At 31.9% G+C, this 19,376-nt stretch overlaps 2 protein-coding genes and 1 non-coding gene across 5 annotated transcripts; 2 read left to right on the top strand and 1 right to left on the bottom strand.

The window, feature by feature from the left end:
- The first annotated feature begins 1,066 nt into the window (after nucleotides 1–1,066).
- On the top strand, nucleotides 1,067–3,451 carry LOC117914176 (pentatricopeptide repeat-containing protein At2g36980, mitochondrial). Its single transcript, XM_034829403.1, has one exon. It carries the CDS (start codon nucleotides 1,358–1,360, stop codon nucleotides 3,227–3,229), a length of 1,872 nt encoding a protein of 623 aa, XP_034685294.1. The 5' UTR covers nucleotides 1,067–1,357; the 3' UTR covers nucleotides 3,230–3,451.
- Nucleotides 3,452–10,973: 7,522 nt separating this feature from the next.
- LOC117914573 lies at nucleotides 10,974–16,929 on the top strand. Of its 3 annotated transcripts, XM_034829951.1 has the most exons (3): nucleotides 10,974–11,104; nucleotides 13,013–13,093; nucleotides 13,197–16,929. In XM_034829951.1, the coding sequence occupies exon 3, from the start codon at nucleotides 13,199–13,201 to the stop codon at nucleotides 16,325–16,327; it is 3,129 nt and encodes a 1,042-aa protein (XP_034685842.1). In that variant the 5' UTR covers nucleotides 10,974–11,104; nucleotides 13,013–13,093; nucleotides 13,197–13,198; the 3' UTR covers nucleotides 16,328–16,929. The 3 variants fall into 3 exon arrangements, with proteins under 3 accessions (XP_034685842.1, XP_034685843.1, XP_034685841.1); XM_034829952.1 differs by having other exon boundaries at nucleotides 12,997–16,929; XM_034829950.1 differs by having other exon boundaries at nucleotides 13,013–16,929.
- Nucleotides 16,930–19,224: 2,295 nt separating this feature from the next.
- On the bottom strand, nucleotides 19,225–19,296 carry TRNAP-AGG. Its single transcript has one exon. It is a non-coding gene; the product is annotated as a tRNA-Pro (tRNA).
- Between the last annotated feature and the right edge of the window lie 80 nt (nucleotides 19,297–19,376).

The raw sequence follows: 19,376 nt of genomic DNA on the forward strand, positions 1-19,376 counted from the left end.
TGAGTGTCTTTTATATTAAAGATGAGAGATCTTTCATACGTTCTATAAATAGCTTTCATTTGATATTTGGGTTATTTGATTAAAAGGATAAGTGAAAACTTAATTTTTGAAATTTAACTATCTATCATTTTTTTTAATCTTATTTTGATAAAAATGTTTTCGTTATTTTCTTATAAAAATCACATTTTATTTGAAAATTTATATATAAATACTTGAAATAGTAAAGAATTTAAATGAGTTACTTTTCAAAAAAAAAAAAACATGAGAATGGTTAAATTCACAATTTACGAATCATTTCATCTCTTTTAACCAAATATTTCTTAATAATATTTTTTTAAGATGAATATATATATATATATATATTCATCACTTTGAATTTTTCACATTTGTAGTTGTTTGAACATCTTATTTAAAATTTAAATTTTATTGTTTTATTAAGAAAATAAAAGAAAAATAGTTATGGGTTAAAAAGAAATAGTTTGATTTTTAAGTTTGAGCCATTATTTTTTTGTATTGAGTGGATCAATTTTTAAGTTCTAAATTATATTATAAGATTTATTAACAAATTAAAAGCATTAAGCCTCATTTGATTTGAAGTTCGTTTATCAAGTGAAAAAAAAAAACTCGTAAAAGTATAATTATGTATAAAGAAGAAATAGTCGTCATTTCAAACCAATTTTTTGTTGTGATTTTTTATGTTAATTAAATTAGTTTTTGAGTTCAAAACTATTTTTTTTAATTAATAAACTTGTTAATAAATCTAACATATTAAATTTTATTTACTTTGAAACCTATTTATTTGCTGAAAAAAATCATAAAAATGTATTTCTTAGAAGAGAAATAATAATGTTATTTTAGCTCTTAATTTTGTTCATAAATTTTTTGTATCATTGGAGTCAGCATTTGAATTTTTAAATTATTTTAAAAATGACTAAACTTGTCAATTTATTAAATGAGTCAAGTCTTCATCCCATCCCCTGCATAAGAGGGGTGAAGCACAAAAGGGTGGAGGAAGGAGGAGGAGGGGGAAAGTGGACACACTTAAGAAAAGATAGAACAACAATTGCTTTCCCTTCGTCCTCTACTAAACCTAAGGTTTTCCTCAATTAAATTCCTTTCTTTGATTTTGATAATTGAATTCTTGATTTGATTGAAAAAACACAGCACAGTTAACATAACGTTCAAAACTATCCGTACATACAGCACTCCCGCCGCAATAATTTAATCATTTATATTGAACTTTTGGTAATAGCTCAAAAAGGGGCCATTATTTTTGAGATGCACGCTAAGCATTGGCGTTGCTAATCAAGTAAGTTGATGGGTTGCTTCGCATTTCATCTTGGAAATACCTACGCACATGCATTCGCATCTCTTCCAAACTACGTCCAAGATCGTAGCTTTAGCGAAATTGGGTAGAATCACCTCTGCCCGCAGACTGTTCGACGAAATGCCGCACAAAGACACAGTGGCTTGGAACGCCATGCTTGCTAGCTATTCTCAACTGGGTCTTCACCAGCAGGCTCTCTGTCTCTTCCACCACATGAGAATCGCCAACTCCAGGCCTGACCGCTTCACCTTCACCGCGACGCTGAGTGCATGTGCTGGCTTGGGTGAGCTGCGACGTGGAATGAAAATCCATGCACAAGTTGTTGTTTCTGGATGCCAGTCTTCGTTGCCTGTTGGCAATTCGCTTATTGATATGTATGGGAAATGTCTGAGTGCTACCAGTGCGAGAAGAGTGTTTGAAGAGATGAGTATTAGGAATGAAGTATCATGGTGTTCGTTGTTATTTGCTTACACAAGCTCTGGTCTGTTTGATGTTGCGCGTGTAGTTTTTGATGGTATGCCGAAAAAGGTGGAAATTGCATGGAATATTATGATTTCTGGCTATGGGCAATGTGGGGATGTTGAATTGTGTCTGGGTTTGTTCAAGAAAATGCGAGAGGATTCACTCCAGCCGGATCAGTGGACGTTTAGTGCTCTCGTAAATGCATTGTGTGAACTGCAAGAGCCTTCGTATGGATACATGATGCATGGATTTATCATTAAAAGTGGCTGGGTTAAGGCAGTGGAGGTAAGCAACTCGATTTTGAGCTTTTATTCGAAACTAGGCTGTAAGGATGATGTGATGAAGGTGTTTGAGTCCATAGGAATATTAACCCAGGTATCTTGGAATGCAATGATTGATGCCCATATGAAAATAGGAGATACCCATGAAGCCTTTCTTGTATTTCAGCAGGCACCCGAGAAGAATGTGGTTTCATGGACATCTATGATCACTGGGTATGCAAGAAATGGGCATGGGGAACAAGCTCTTAGCTTCTTTGTCAAGATGATGGAAAATCACATCCAACCAGATGATTTTACATTTGGGGCTGTTCTACATGCATGTTCTAGCTTGGCAACACTAGGGCATGGTAAAATGATCCATGGCAGCATAATCCACCATGGTTTTCATGCTTATGTCTATGTTGGAAATGGCTTAGTGAACATGTATGCCAAGTGTGGAGACATACAAGGATCAAACACTGCATTTAAAGAGATTCTCGGGAAGGATTTGGTTTCTTGGAATGCAATGTTATTTGGATTAGGGATGCATGGACATGCCACCCAAGCTCTAGAGCTTTATGAAGAAATGGTGGCATCTGGTATGAAACCAGATAAGGTGACTTTTATTGGCCTGCTGATGACTTGCAGCCACTCAGGGCTCATAGAGAAAGGTCAGGCTCTTTTTGAATCAATGGTTTCAGTTTATGGGCTCTCCCAAGAAACAGAGCATGTGGTGTGCATGGTGGATTTGCTTGGCCGGGGTGGATACTTGGCACAAGCAAGAGAGTTGGTTGATGAATATTCGAGAACAGGTCGTGCAGAGACCAGTTTGCCTGAGGCTTTACTAGGAGCATGTTTTGCACATAGTGAGGTTAGGATGGGGGCAAATTTGGGGGAATATTTAAAGGTTTTTGAACCTCAAAAAGAGATGAGCTATGTTTTGCTATCTAACCTGTATTGTGTGAGTGGCCAGTGGAAGGAAGCAGAAATGGTTAGGAAGACAATGACAGATCATGGGGTGAAGAAAATGCCTGGTTGTAGCTGGATAGAGGTAAGAAATAAGGTGACAGTTTTTGTAGCCGGGAACCATTCACATCCCTACATGGAAGAGTTGTGTAAGATACTAAACTTCCTCAAATTTGAAATGAGAAATCCATTCTTTTCTGGTTTCAAGAATTGAGGAGATAGAAGGGCATTTAGCTTCTGTCAACTGTGATTATCCCTACTATGACAGTATGACATGTTGGTTATAACATGCTGTTCTCAGTTGCAGCTGAAAGAATAAAATGACCATTCAGGTCTGGCCAATTTCACAAGAAATGAGCAAGCTTGGCCTTAGCTCCTCACCAGGGGGACTGATGTTGTAATTGTTGAAGATGCGCAATTTTAGAAATCTTACCAGAGAAGGTGGGGCAGGCTCAGGAAGAAAATTGCATCCAAGCCTACTACAAATGCTTAGGTCAAGAATAGGCCCAAAAGCGAGCCCAAACCACAAAAAACTGGTCTTAAGGCCAAATTGTCACGGCCTGCTAAGTATGAGTGCGGAGAGCACTTGAGCGGCCTAAACGGTGCTTGAATGCCCACTGGTTCTTGGACCACTCTTAACATAATGGTAAAGAAAGGCAAATTCCCAAAATAAGACAGGTCTTTGTATGATCACAAGATATCAAATATAAGCTAGTTCATGTCAATAAGACGAATCACTTGATGGATTTGGGTCATATGAGAGGTAGTGTAAAAGGCGAACATAGCCAAAACCTAAGCTAGCTTAGTAAATCCAGACAAGGAAATATAAATGAGAATATCTCATGAAGCATTGAACAAGTTCGCAAGAATCTCTTAGACCTAAGACGAGGTCAAATGAGTGACCTCAAGAGGAAATGAGAGTAGAGACCTAAGTGTCATGGACTTAAACCTTTCCTAAGCTCACATACAACACTTAGACAACTCAAACCACTTGATATTGCTAAATCAGTTTTTCCTCGAACTTAGCTTTTTATGCTAATAAGTTAGTCATTCCTTGAACTTAGCTTACCCTTCTTTCCTCGAACTCGACTTCCTTTGCTAAGCAATGCATGTAACACGCTAGGAACAACAAAAGGGCCAATACTTAAGAGAGTTTAGAAAAATGGAACTTATATGGCACTAAAATACTTTACAAGGCTTAGAAGACTCTCAAGTGTTTGATGTCTTGTCCAAATGAGGTCATCCTCTATTTATAGGCACCTAATGAAGTCTCTAGAACCCTCAAAGTTTCTCACTACTCTAAAATTATCTAAAATATCCTATAAGATCATTATCTATTTATAGGCACTCAAGGAACTCTGTAGAACCCTCAAAAGGTTTCCCACTACTCTAGAGTTATCTAGAATATCCTATATAAATCCTATGTATAAAAGTAAGTCTAAGATGTCTCTAGAACTCTTCACATTTCTCCACACCTTTCCTTTGTCTTCCATCCTTGTGTAGGGATGTGTGAAAGTCTCCAGACTTTTCTAGATCTTTCTATACTCCTTCACTAGTGTAGGTAACTCTAGATGATTCAAGAAGCTTCCTACTTCTCTATATAAGCTTAAATGAGGGTTATTTTGAGCAAGTTGTGACATAAGGTTCACCTAATTGATTTAACAAAGACAATAATGGGCATTGTGAAGTCTAACTAATCCAACCTAGGTTAATGACCTAAGATGAGGGGATGAATTGGGTGATATTTAATTTTTACAAAAATTAAACTTTAATAAATGAAATTAATTAAGAAAAAGAATGATAAGCATGTGAATTAATAATTAATTTAAATAGAGAGCATAAAAAGAATGATGTAAGTATTGTTTCACATTAGTTTAGCCAATTTCTGACTTATATATACTCTCCTAAAGCTTCAATTAATCCAGGACTTTAATCAAAGCATTCACTTCATATGATAATATTATAATTCTAATCAATCCTCTACACATCTTCCAGTGAATGCTTGAAGTTTCTCAAATGAAATATCGAAGATTTGATAACAATCCTAGTAAGCAAGATTGACTCAAAATATATAATGAAATCTAGGATTAGATCAAGATGCACTAAAGGATTTGAAAGTTTTGGATTGAATGTGCTTGAGACACTCAATGAGAATTCTTTGGGTAGGTGAGAAATGGATACAAAAGTTTTCTATTTTCATAATGTAATTTGGAGCTCATATTTATACGAGGGAAACTTAAAATAGTTATTAGGCTCACAGTTTAAGTTTGATTAATTGAGTAACTAGTTGACTCAATTTACTAATTATTTAGTATTAAATGCTTTGACAAGTGACCATTAGGGTATTAGGGACTTGATCAATCCTTATCCTGTCAAAGTTATGCCTTAACTGGTTAGAATAGCCTTCTATCAAATTGTGGTGCTTTTTACCCTCTCGACTAGTTGAGCTTAAGCAACTCAACCAATTCCCTTATAACTTGACCATTTTGAAGATTTTGCAAGTTTTAGGGCTAAATCAATATCAGGAACAATGTGTAAGCCTCCTAAAACAATCTATGAACCTTTTAAACAATATTTTTAAAAGATTTTAGCCAAAGTTCTGTATAAAACATGGATTCATCCATTTTTGAGAAAAGGATGATATGGATAAGTTTAAAAGGATTAGGGGCATAGAAATTTTAAATTAACCCCGGTGCACCATAAACCATTCTTACACAAGGTTCTTTAAGGGTCTTCAATGAGTTCAAGTCTTCATTTACTTAAATTTGTCCATGACTTGATATTTGACTTGAGTTAATTCCTTAGAACCTATTAAGCTTGATAAAATCATTAGTATCATTAATCTCATGTTGTTATTATAAAAACACAATTAGAGGAAACTTAGAGTATTTTTTAACAATTTTTGAAAAACAATTGTTGAAAATAGTTTTTGAAAATTGTTTTATGATGTTTTGTATAATAAAAGTTTTTTAGAACCTAAATTATTTTTAACCTCTTTTCTATGTTGTTAAATATACTAGTAGTATGTTGTGTATGTGGTGTATGTGTGTGATATATGTTAATGTGCAGGCTTTGGGATTAACTAATTAACCATATGTTAATGTTTGTATAACCAACAAAAGAAATGGACCAAAAAACTTGACCAAATTCTACCAAGTTCATATTCCAAATTTTATCAATATCAAAGTAATATGCATCTACGAAAAAGAAGAAATTTGTTGGCAACTAATTAAATAAACAATCGAAACACATAAGGTAAAAAAGAAGAAAAATGAGGCAATAGTAGGAAATTAATAAAAAAAAAATAGATAAATCAAAAACATAATCATTTGTGCATGAATAATTTATTTGGTTTATAAAAAAAGTAATATAAATATAATTTAAAAAATGACACGTAAATTCAAGGAAAAATAAATCATTAAACTTAGAGTAAATTTATGGAAAATATAAATGAAAAAAATACAAGTAAAGACAACAAATATTAGAGAAAAAAAATAGATTTAGGGAAGAATAATTTTTTAAGTGGTAATGATTATTGAGAGTTACAAAAAAAATAAATAGAAAATGTGAAGGTAATTATGATATAGGTATCGTGTTTTCCAAATTAGTAGCTTGTGTGGATATTTTCACAAATATTTGACTTTCAAAAACAATTTGTTTTTGTTACATATGAATAAGATTTTTTTAAAAAAATTTAGGTCATTACAAATAACGATTTAGAATAAAATATTAATGAATATTAGATGGGTCAAATCAAGCAAAATTATTATTTATTTAATTATTTTAAAATAAATAAGAAGTTCTTCACCAAAAGATTCCATTTGTTACTTTATTATCTTTATCCCAATTCATAAGATAAAATTTTACTCTAAAAAGTCTTAATTAAACTATTCTTATCTCTAGTATAAGCATTGTTACAATATACTGTTTAAGAAAAAAATTAAAATAATAGAACATTACTAACCACTTTCATTTCTAATTTAATTTAAATTATTTTATCGAGTATGGTAAAAAATAATTCACTCAACCTTGTGTAATTTCAGTATTCAAGATGATAGAAACTAATATACAATTTGTGTGCGATAAGAAAGGGAATTAAAAAAAAAAGTTAAGGTTTGAGAAAAAAAATTACAAAAATAGAGAATGAAGTAGAAACTAAAAAACCTAAACACTTGTAAATAACATTTTCTAAAAAGTTAAAATGTTAATATTTTGTTCCTAAGTCAATTTGGCAAAGGGATTGTTACTTATTTTAAAAATATTAAAATTATCTTTATCTCTCATGTAAACATTGTTAAAATATAATTTCTAAGGAAAAAAAACATACAAAGTTTTAGTAATTATTTTTACTTAGTAAATTAAGTATGTTTAGTAAAATAACTTAATAGTATGACTTAAAGTTAAAAATAACTTTAAATAATAAGTAAAAATAATTAACTTATTTTTAAGTGCATTTTTTCATTTTATTTTTTTTACCCTTATTTACCCTAATTACCTTTAAGATTTTTTTTGTTATTCCGTAACCTTCATTGTTACTCAACCTCGATTGTTCCACCTTCATTGTTGCATTAACTCTCCTTGGCTTCAAGATTAACATTACGAACGACTACTTCTTCATTAAGAGGTCACATTCTATTTCTCATTTTTTGTAAGTTGCAATATAAATGTTGTTTGATTTTTTTAATATTAATTTTAAAATAATTTCTTGTGTATTTATTTAGTAGTCAAATATTATTTCATCCTTTATAATAAATATTTTGTAATTATTTTATAAAATTTTATGTATTTATAATACTTTAATGTGCATTTAAAAAAAATTATTACTTTATATTAATAAGGTAAATGTTAGTTATAATTTATATGTTAAATATGTCAATTTGTGATTTACAATAAGTTTTTTAGTTAATTTTATCAAAACAAATTTAATAATTTTAAAATAATAATTAAGTAATAAGTTTTAAATCAACAACATAAGTATAATTTAATTTAAAGTCAACTTAAGTTATTAATTAAAAAGTATTAAGTTTTACTGAACACCATCGGTCCAATACTTTTCATATTCTCTTACATCTCTTTAATTTATAACTTTCCATATAACTCATATTTTCTAAATCCCTCTACAAAATAAATAAAATATATTATATTGTTTTATGTATATAAATACATTATTTATTCTACCACAACAAATCTTAGTAGGTATTTGATAAACCAACTTAATAACTTAAAGTAATTTAATAACATAATTTAAGTTATTAAGTATGTTTTGTAAACTAACTTAATAATATAACTTAAAGTCAAAAACAATTTTAAGTAATAAATAAAAATAATTAATTTATTATTAAGTTCACATATTTATTTTACATTTCCATCCATATTTTCTCTTACTACCTTCATGATCTTTCTTATTACTCCATATCTCCATTGTTACATAACCTCAATTGTCCTACTTATAATTTATGATGATAAATATATCGATTTGATGATTTAAAATAAATTTGAAATTAATTTTATCATACAACCTTAATATTTAACTTAATAATTAAGTAATAAGTTCTAAGTTAACTACTTGAGTATAATTTAACTTAAAATCAACTTAAGTCATTAAGTAATAAGTATTTAGTTTTTCCAAACACCCCCTTAATCTATCAAATTCATATACCTTTTCTTTAAAACTTATTTGGGAAGATAACTATGATAGAAGCTATTTGAGTGTAGTTTTTCTATATTTATGTTTTTTTGGTCCGAAAAGGTCCCATTAAAAAATTTACTTCCTTGGAGAAACTATTTATACTCTTCTAAGTTTACCATTTGTTTCATATAATTTTTCTATTTCAAATTTAAAATAACTTATTAAAGATATATTTCATTAATTAGTTTCAATGTTTTGTTTCAAAATAAAAATATGAAACACATCAAACATTATTAAACGAGTTACTATTTGTAAAAAAATAATAATCATCATTCATTTGCCTCAATGAACATAGTATTAAAAGAGCAAAACCCAACATAGGAATGATGAAATCTACCTCACTCTTTCGAAATCATATCATTCACACATGCAACTTATGCATCATTGAAGCTTTAAAAACCAAATTCAAGCCCTAGATATTGATCTTTACAATTGGTTGGAGTGTGATGTTGAGTTCGTGACATGAGGGTGTTAAAATCACCATCTAAAATCTAATGTGTACCTCCTTTCGTAAATCATAAACTAGTACTTTAAACATAACAAAATCACCACTTAAGAAAAAAAAATCTAAAAATAAAAGCAATTAAATTAAACACCAATTAAAAAAAGTGTAATAAAAGTTGAAAAAAATAAAAAAAATAATAAATTTTGTATCAAACCGATAGTAGTTTGAGCATTGAGTAATCGAGTTCTATTTGGGACCTGTCAACACTAAAACCGCCATTTGGCTCCCTAGAACTATCATACAACTAAGAAACAAAAACCTTGAATCATTTTGTTTCCAACATAACAAAAAAATCAAACAAAAATATGCAATGACAAGCAAATGATGAAAATTTATGGTTTTTTTTTTCCCTTTATTTTTTAAGCATCAAATCGATTGAAATCCTAGAGGTTAAGAGTTTTCACCATTGCTAAAGTGGGGATAAAGAGAGTGAGGGCTTGTACGAAAAAGACTACCACCATTTTGTAAGGATAAAACAAATATCTTTTGCACAAAAAGTGAGAGACACGAAAGGCTACATAGAAGAAGGCAATGACCACCGTTATAGTAGGAGAACAAAAGCTTATAAAAAGGGGAAGATATGAAAGATACTTAGTTTTGTTAATGGTCAACATAGAAAAACAGACATTATAATGGGGAGGCAGTATTTGAAAAAACATCTTCCACCTTATGAAAAAAATTTAATTTTTTACAAGAAAAAAAGAAAGAGACATTGAAGACCACTTAAAGGTAATGAAAAAGTCATATGATGGAAAGGTAGTAGATGAAAAGATATCTTCCAACCACATTATAAAAGGAAATTAACTTATTTACAGGGGTATTTTTGGATAGAAATAGAAATGTTTTACAAGTGTAGTAACCTTTTATTTTCCATTTCTTTATGCTTGCCTTTATTATCATTTTCTTATATTTCATAGAAAAAAGGTAAATGAGAAAAATGAAAGAATGGAGACTGAGGGTCTATTTAGTAACTATTTTTTAAAATAATTTTCTGTTATCGAAAATAGAAAAAAATTTAGAAAACTAAAATCAAAAACTATTTTATGCTCTTAAAAGAACAGAAAATATATTATTTTCATATAAGATCTTTTAGTTATTTTATATTGTTTTTATTTATTTTTTAAGGATTATTTTAAAAAATAATTATATATATATTTAGAATAATTAAAAGTAAAACACTGCATATAAAAATTATTTTAAAAATATATTTAAAAATATTATAAATATATTAAAAATATTTTAGGTTTCTAAATAAATACAAAACATCAAAAACTATTTTTCAGAATTGTTTTCAAAAACAGTTTTTACCAAACATGTCTTGAGTTAGGGTTTCTTAGGAATGAGCATATATGAAGAACACAAAGACATTTTTACCCCTTTATCAAAATAAAAATAAAAGTCATTACTAGTATCGAAAAGTTCGAGTTGATTTTCAACAAGACTCGTAAATTCAAATTGAATTCAGGTTAGAAAACCTAGTGTTGAAAAATTAGGTTGAATGTGGTTTGGATAAATGACCTTGGAAGTTCAACCCAACTCACCTGAGTTCAACCCAACTCATTCGAGTTACACCCCATGCAGAAAATGCAATTAGAGCCCGCAAAAAAAATTTCAGGCTGAGTTCGTAAAATTCATATAGAGCAAGGGCAAACTCGGAAATAAAACAAGCTAAAAACCCCTGAACTTTCAGTTATTTACAAAAATCCTCAACCCCAACACAAAATGAGAGGGGCACAGCGAGAAAATAAACGAAACTGAAGGGCTTCTCTACTCCTCAATTCTTGTTCCCGCTGTGCGGATTCTTTCCCTCTTCCGAGATTTCCCTCTCTTTCTCTCTTCTTGTTTTCTCGCGAAACAAACAGCTGCCTAACTCTAATTTATTCAGTATTACTAAGGTAATTACTATCCCCTAAACCCTTTTAGCTTTAATTGATCCGATTATTTCTAGGGTTTTTCTCTTCAGATTATTCGAGGCTTATGTTTGACTTGATGAACCTTGTTACTATACATTTCTATCGAAAATTTTGTTGTGTTTTATGTTCTGTAAATTTCGTCAGTAGCATTGTTCTGCGTTGGTGTGTTTATGTCACTTCCAATGACTGGTAAATTTTGTTTTTGGAGTATTTCGAGTGCAGGTTTGAGTTTGGTTTTGCCCAAATGTGGATATACTTAGGGTTAAGGGTATCTATTTCTTATTCATTAAGTAGGTTGTGTTTATCATCAGTTATTGTTCTCCTCCAATTAATGGTTGCATTTCGAGTACGTGTGTCAATATATGAAATTTTATGATCTTGACTGAAAGTACTTCAATAAGAAGTTTCCGGGGCAAATGATTGTCTAGGTTCCGCTTGTTTTGCAGGAAAGTTTTACCCATTGAAAAGACTGATGGTGTCTTTTTTTTTTTTAGTTATATTTTATTTCTATTTTTTAGTTTTTAGTTTTTAGTTTTTATTTATTTTTTAAACTATTTCCAGAGAAGTATTTGGAGACTTATGCTAGGTTTTATCAAGCTATGGGGTAACATTTCCATGGATACACTCACAGAGTTTATTTTTGCTGCCCGGAAGCAGTTTCTATTAGCAAAACTGAGTGAATTGGTTTATTTGTTTTAATAAGGCAAAGTTTGGGAAAATTGTCATGTTTGTTTCAGTTGGCCTTGCAAGAAAAGTCTCTTTATGCTAAAATTTACCTTTTTTATGCCGAGATTTCTTTTTTTTTTTTTGGGGGGAAATCTTTCTTCTTAAAGGAAGGGAGCTTCAATGGAAGCTTTTCCTTGTTGTGATAGTTTCGCAATGCAATGATTTTAAACTATACTTTTTCCCCATTATTTTATATTTTCCTAACAAGTGATTTAGAATAGTTATGAGCTGATGTTGTTATTTTATTTTTTCCTTGTTTCCTATAGGCCTCATACTCACAATTTTTTGTGAGTGAAAGAGAGCTGCTTTGAGGGTGATGAGTTATTTTGTGGGGTTATTGGTCTATTAGCTTATGAACTCATGGGGCCTGCGTTCTTAGTTGGGTGTTGTAATGTGATCAGTCTGGATATCATATAAGAATAGCTTTGCCAACAGGATTACATTTTAGCAGTGATTACAAATAGAGTTATGATGGATCTAGGCTTATGTAGGCTACTTGAGGACCTTGATAGAAAGGCTGCAGTGTTGAAATAGTGTTGGAATTTGTTACAGTTGGAAAAGAAATGTGTAATGGATTGCCAATATTTTTTTGGGAGGTGAAGTTATTCTTATTTACCTTACTTGTTGCACTGGCATTAGATTATGTTTTATTGTGTGTGAATCACATATAGATTGTCAGGATCATTCCTTATTGTTATTATCGCTGCTATTGTTGTTGTTATTACTATCTCTCTCTCTTCTGTGGAACATAATGGTTCCTTAATTTCTACATTTGACTGGCACTGCAGCACCACTGGCTGATCATTCTCACAGTTATCGCATCCTTGAGCTAAAGGAACAGATACTCTGTTTGATTATTGTGCAATTTGGGATATTCATTTTCTTTTTTCATTTTTTTTCTTGAGATGTTCGTCCTGAATTGTAAGTTTATTATTATCTTTGCATTGAAAGTTTAATTTCTGGCACATGTGTGCAATGAAAACTTCTCATAGATGCAGATTATGATTTTTCATGGGATCACATAACTTATGTATCATGTAGCGCCTCTGGATAAACACATAGATGCATGTGCTTATGTACACAAATATTATTCAACATCCTCTCCCCCCCACCCCTCACTCTCTCATCCCTCAATTTCAATTGTATAGTCTGGTGTATTTTCAGGGTTGATTTGGAGGTGGAGGTCAAAATCTTGAGTCGATGGAAATTTTCTAAGGGTCTTTGCAGGCTATGCATTTTTCTTGGGTATGTTAGTATATCAACTAAGAATGAGGCACTAAAGTAGCATTTTGCATCTTATGAACTTAATTGCGGTGAGTTGAGTCTGGTTCTTTGGATTCTGGATCAGAGATGGACTGCAATAAAGAAGAGGCTGTCAGGGCCAAGGGGCTTGCTGAAAAGAAGATGCAAAACAAGGATTTTGTGGGGGCTCGGAAGATTGCAATTAAAGCCCAACAACTCTATCCTGATCTGGAAAATATTTCCCAGATGCTCACTGTGTGTGATGTACACTGCTCTGCGGAACACAAATTGATTGGGAATGAGATTGACTGGTATGGTGTCCTTCAAATTGAGCAAACGGCAGATGAGGCATCAATCAAGAAGCAATACCGGAAGCTTGCTCTCCTACTTCACCCAGACAAAAACAAGTTTTCTGGTGCTGAAGCTGCCTTTAAGCTGATTGGGGAAGCACAAAGAGTTCTTTTGGACCGGGAAAAACGGTCCTTGCATGACATGAGACGTAAAGCTTGCATGAAACCTAAAGCAGCACATCAGACCCAACCGCGGGCAAATAAGAATGTGAATTTTGGAAGACAATCTGGGGTTCAAAACAGTTCTATGAACAATGCTGCTACAACATATGCAGGTGTGAATGCCCAACACCAGCGGCCACAACAGCAGGCTTCATCAGGTTCTTCCAATGGCCGCCTGACATTCTGGACTGTATGTCCTTTCTGTGCTGTAAGATACCAGTATTATAGAGAAATCGTCAACCGATCATTGCGTTGTCAAAGCTGTGGCAAGACCTTCATTGCCTATGACATGAATACTCAAAGTACAGCACAAGGAACCAGTTGGAGTCAGCCTGCATTCCCCCAACAGAAGCCAGTCCCTAATCAGGATGCTCATAAAGTGGGTCCACAGAGTACTTTTCAGAAACCTGCTTCCAATGTGGGATTTCAAGGAAAATTTGGTGGTGAGAAGTCAAGAATGGAGTCATTCTCAAAGACGGGATGCACTTCTGAGATTGGTGGTGGGTCTAAAACCAATGAGAAATATGTGAATGTGGATATGAAGGTTGATAAAGGAGGGGGATCTAACGAAGCTAAATCCCCAGGAAAGGTGAACGGTAAGAAAAGAAAGAAGCAGGAAGTGGAATCCAGTGAAAGTTGCGACACTGGAAGCAGCTCTGACACTGAAGAATTAGTTATGGAAGAGGATGATGATCTCCCAGCTAAACAGAATTCTGGACGTTATGCAGAGCAGTACCCCCGGCGATCTAATCGGCATAAACAACATGTTTCCTACAGTGAAAATGTAAGTGATGATGACAACTTAATGAGTCCTCGAAAAAGAGCAAAAGGGAACGGATCATCCTCTGCCAATGAAGAGAAGAGCGAGGATGTATCATTGAAAGAAAACATATGCAAAATCAATAAGCAGGCTGGTGCAGCTGCTGATGTAGAAGAAGATAAGAAGGACTCGGGGCAAAAAGGAACTGGCTCTTTTGATGAGAGCTTGCCTAATGGAACCAAAGAGACTAAGAAAGACAATGGAAAGGAAACAGTGACGGATGATGCATGTAAGAGAAGTCCTGAAGCTGATAATGATTTTCCTTCAAGTTCAACCCCCAAAGCTGCAAAAGATCCAGAGTTCTATGAATACCCCGATCCAGATTTTAATGACTTTGACAAGGATAGGAAAGAAGAATGTTTTACAGTTGGGCAGACATGGGCTGTCTATGATACTGTGGATGCAATGCCGAGATTCTATGCTCAGATCAGGAAAGTTTTCTCTACTGGGTTCAAGCTGCGGATAACCTGGTTGGAGCCTGACCCTAGTGATGAGGCTGAAATTGAATGGGTTAGTGAAGATTTGCCATATTCTTGTGGTAATTTCAAACGTGGGAAGTCCGAAAACACTGGAGATCGTCTTATGTTCTCTCATTTAGTTTCTTGGGAAAAGGACCGCAGTAGAGATGCTTACAAGATACATCCAAGAAAAGGAGAGACCTGGGCCCTTTTTAAGAACTGGGATATAAAATGGAGCTCAGACCCAGAGAGTCATAGGAAGTATGAGTTTGAATATGTGGAAGTCTTGTCAGAATATGATGAGAATGTTGGAATATCAGTTGTGTACTTGAGTAAGTTAAAAGGTTTTGCCTGTCTTTTTTGTCGAATACTGAAGCAAGGAATTGATTCGATCTTGATCCCACCAAGTGAACTACTTAGGTTCTCCCACAGGATTCCTTCTTTTAAACTGACTGGTGAGGAAAGGCAAGATGTTCCAAGAGGGTCTCTTGAACTTGACCCTGCGTCTCTGCCTGCCAACGTTGAAGAAATTCCTGTTCCTGAAGAAGATTTGAAGATGGAGGCTAGTAATGCAAATGGTTCCGTTTCTAAGTCTACAGAAGAGAATGTGAAGCCCATGACAGGGTCAGAAGGAGGTTCATCTATGTTTCAGGTTGATAATGAGACCCATTTAGACCCAGAGAATGGCAATCCTGATGATATTCTCAAAGACCATAGTAGTGATCCAGCTTCTGTAGTAGCTTCAACTCCAGAAGCTTATGAAATTCCTGAGCCAGACTTCTGCAACTTTGATGCTGAGAAATCCCCAGAAAAGTTTCAAGTTGGTCAGATTTGGGCCTTGTACAGTGATGAGGATGGTTTGCCAAAGTACTATTGTCAGATTAAGAAAATTGATTCTGATCCAGATTTCAAATTGCACGTAACTTGGCTTGAAGCCTGCTCACCTCCAAATGACATGATTCAGTGGCTTGACAAAAAGATGTTGACCACTTGTGGGAGATTTAAGATTAAGAAGGGTAAGCCCCAGACCTATACTAGTGCTGCTTCCTTTTCTCATCAGTTAAGAGCAGAACTTACTGACAAGAAGAATGAATATGCCATCTTTCCTAGGAAAGGTGAGGTTTGGGCATTGTACAAGAACTGGAATGCTGAAATGACATGTTCTGACTTGGAGAACTGTGAATATGACATAGTTGAAGTTCTAGATGAAAATGATTTGTGGATTGAAGTTTTGCTTTTAGAGCGAGTGGAGGGTTACAATGCAGTTTTCAAGTCTCAAGTAGAAGGAAGATTACCTTTCAGTATGAAGATTCCTCGGGTTGAATTGCTTAGGTTCTCTCATCAAATTCCTGCTTTCCATCTGACGGAAGAGAGAGACGGTGCCTTGAAAGGAAACTTAGAGCTTGATCCTGCATCATTGCCAATTCTTTTATTTTGTTCAAACTGAAGTGGCAAAATGAGAAGTCTTCTCCCATACGATAATCCTCCACATTCATTCCAAAGGAGTATGCCGAGAATGTCTGAAAATGTTTGACGTATTTTGGGAAAAGATGCTCAAGTGTCAGCAATATGTCTGGGTAGCTGAGCCAACTGAGGTTTGAATCAGTGGTGCATCAACTATGTTTCTTGAAGTTGCTCTTGGGGATGTGCATGAATGGAGTACTGCACGTGGGTTCTTCCAGAAGGGATTTTGCTCTGGGGTTTGGCATCATCGGGACATAAAGGTGGCTGTGCTGGTTTTTTGTTGCATTCTTTTTTCCTTTCCGAGTTAGCTATGCAGTTTTAGCCGCTCGGGCTATACATTGCTAGTGGGGCTGGTGGTATTAGCCAACAAATGATTAGGCAAATTCCCCCTTTTTCTCCCAGTATTGAATTTCAGATTATCTGGAGATACACTGTTTATTAGCTTCCTCATTTTGATGTAAGGAATATCATATCGGCAAGCCGCATGTTTTATGTTGCAGTTTAAGTTGATGTTAGGTTCATTCCTTTGCAGAACTGCAAATGTCTTGGAAATGAAAGCCTCCCCCATTTCCCCTTGTTTCTAAACGCTTGCTTTGACAATGACAGGAGCAATGTGTTGCAAGAGCGATGCTCCGCCGGAGTCCTGACTAGCCTTTTACGCGGGTATCTTGGATGATAAGGCCTCAATTTGGGCATTGCTGCAATTTGATCACACCTCAGGTTCATAATGTTTTGGCATTCAAACCGTCATATTGTTAAAACCTTCCAAGTTAATACCAGAAGGTCCAGAACCACTACACTCATCACCCACAAACCTAATTGGGACTGGGAGGAGGCGGCAAACCTAATTGGGACTGGGAGGAGGCGGCTCGGAAACAACTATATCTAGGGTTTTGGATCAAAATGGTCCATTTAGTAAAAAAAAAAAAAAAAAAATCTAACCATTTTTTGAAACTTATGTTCAAATTGGTCTCTTTATGTCATGTAAGTATCATATCATTAAAAAATATTTTTTTTTCATTATTTTAGTTAAAACTTCAATTGGCTTCATTTTTTAATTAAAACCGTGGTTGTCAACTAAGATTTTATTTTTAAATCGAAAGCTCAGTTGGTAATTGAGACTTTATTTTTTAACTAAAGCCACAGTTACTAATTGAGATTTTAGTTTTTTTTTTAATTTAAAATTTAATTAAAAATTATTAAATTATAATTTATGATTGAAATTTAAAAAATATATTTAAATAATAAATTATTTATATTTAAACTTGAGAATAAAAGATATCATAAATGAATATTTTATTTATTAATAAATTAATAATCTTAAAATAATAAACTTATATAATGTATAAATAATATATAAAATTATATAATTTATTAATTTAATATATTTAATTTGTTGTTTTTTAAGATATTAATTTATTTATATTATAACAAATTTATCTTTATCGAAATAATAGTTTAAATATAAATAATTTATTATTAAAGTATATATTTTTAATTTCAATACTAAATTGTAATTTAATAGTTTTTAATTAAATTTGAAAGTAAAAAAAAAAAATTATAATTGAAATCTCATTTAGCAATTGTGGCTTAAAAGTATACTCTATAAAAATAAAAATTTTAAAATAAAGTCTCGATTGGCAACTACGGTTTCAGTTCAAAAATGAAGTCACAATTGTCAATTAAGGTTTTAACTAAAATGATGAAAAAAAATAATTTTTAAATAATTTTTAATGACATGATGCCTACATGGCACCAAAGAAGTTAATTTAAACATAAGTTTCAAAAAATAGTCAAATCTTATATATTTTTTTAATAAATGGGTCATTTTGACCCAAAACTCCTTTATTTATTTGGTAATGTTTTCGCAAACTGTTTTAAAAAGAAAACATGATTTATTTATTTATTTTTGCCTATAGTTTTCGATAAAAGTCTATTTGAAAATTTGAAATGTTTTGAACTTGTTTATTATATTTTCACATTTTTTAAAATAAATTTTATATGTAGTATTTAATTTTTAAATAATTTTTTATATTTATTTTATTATTTTTTAAAACAATTCTCATAAAATAATATAAATAATTAAAAACAACTAAAATATGTTTTTAAAAAATATTTTAGGGTCTGTTTGATAATTATTTTCAAAAATAATTTTGAAAAATATTTTTTGAAAACAGTTTGTGAAAATTGTTTTTGGTTTTTATAGAATAAAAGTCTATTTATAAACCTAAAATGTTTTTAATATTTTAAAATATATTTTAAAAATAATTATTATATTTAATATTTTAATTTTAATCATTCTATATATTTGTATAATTATTTTTTAAAACAATCATAAAAAAATAAATAAAAACAACATAAAATAATTAAAAAATGTTATTTGATTTATTTTATAATTTTGAGAATAGAAAACAGTTTTTTATTATTAAATGTGTTTTCAATATTTTTTTATTAGAAAACAAAAAGATATTTTAAAAACAGTTTCTAAATAAATCTTTATTTTTTGTTTTTAAAAACAAAAAATATTGACAATTAATACTTAATCATCGTTGCACCGATAGTATATAAAATAAAATTTTCATTCAAAGAGTAAAAGACTTAAAAAAATAAAAATGGTGCGTAGGCCAAAATGTTAAGTAACATATCTTTAATATTTTTAAATGTATTTTAAAAATAATTATTATATTTAATATTTTAATTTTAAGAATAGAAAATAATTTTTGATTGTTAAATGTGTTTTTTTTTTTGTTCTTTTATTTTAAAAAACCCAAAAATGGACGGTTAATAAATCGGTAGGTATTTAAAATGAAATTTCCATTCGGAGGGCAAAAGGACTCAAAATTTTTTTGGGTGGGTAGGCGAAAAGGTCAAGTATAAATGGGGGCATTCCGAGAATTGAACTCGGGACCTCTCGCACCCTAAGCGAGAATCATACCACTAGACCAAATGCCCTGTTTGGCTAATGAGACATACTTTAACCAAAGTTATTAATTCTTTTTCCCCGAAAGAGTTACACATAGCATAAAACTAGG

Source organism: Vitis riparia, chromosome 5 (genome assembly GCF_004353265.1).
Source record: "Vitis riparia cultivar Riparia Gloire de Montpellier isolate 1030 chromosome 5, EGFV_Vit.rip_1.0, whole genome shotgun sequence".
Classification (NCBI taxonomy): Eukaryota; Viridiplantae; Streptophyta; class Magnoliopsida; order Vitales; family Vitaceae; genus Vitis; species Vitis riparia.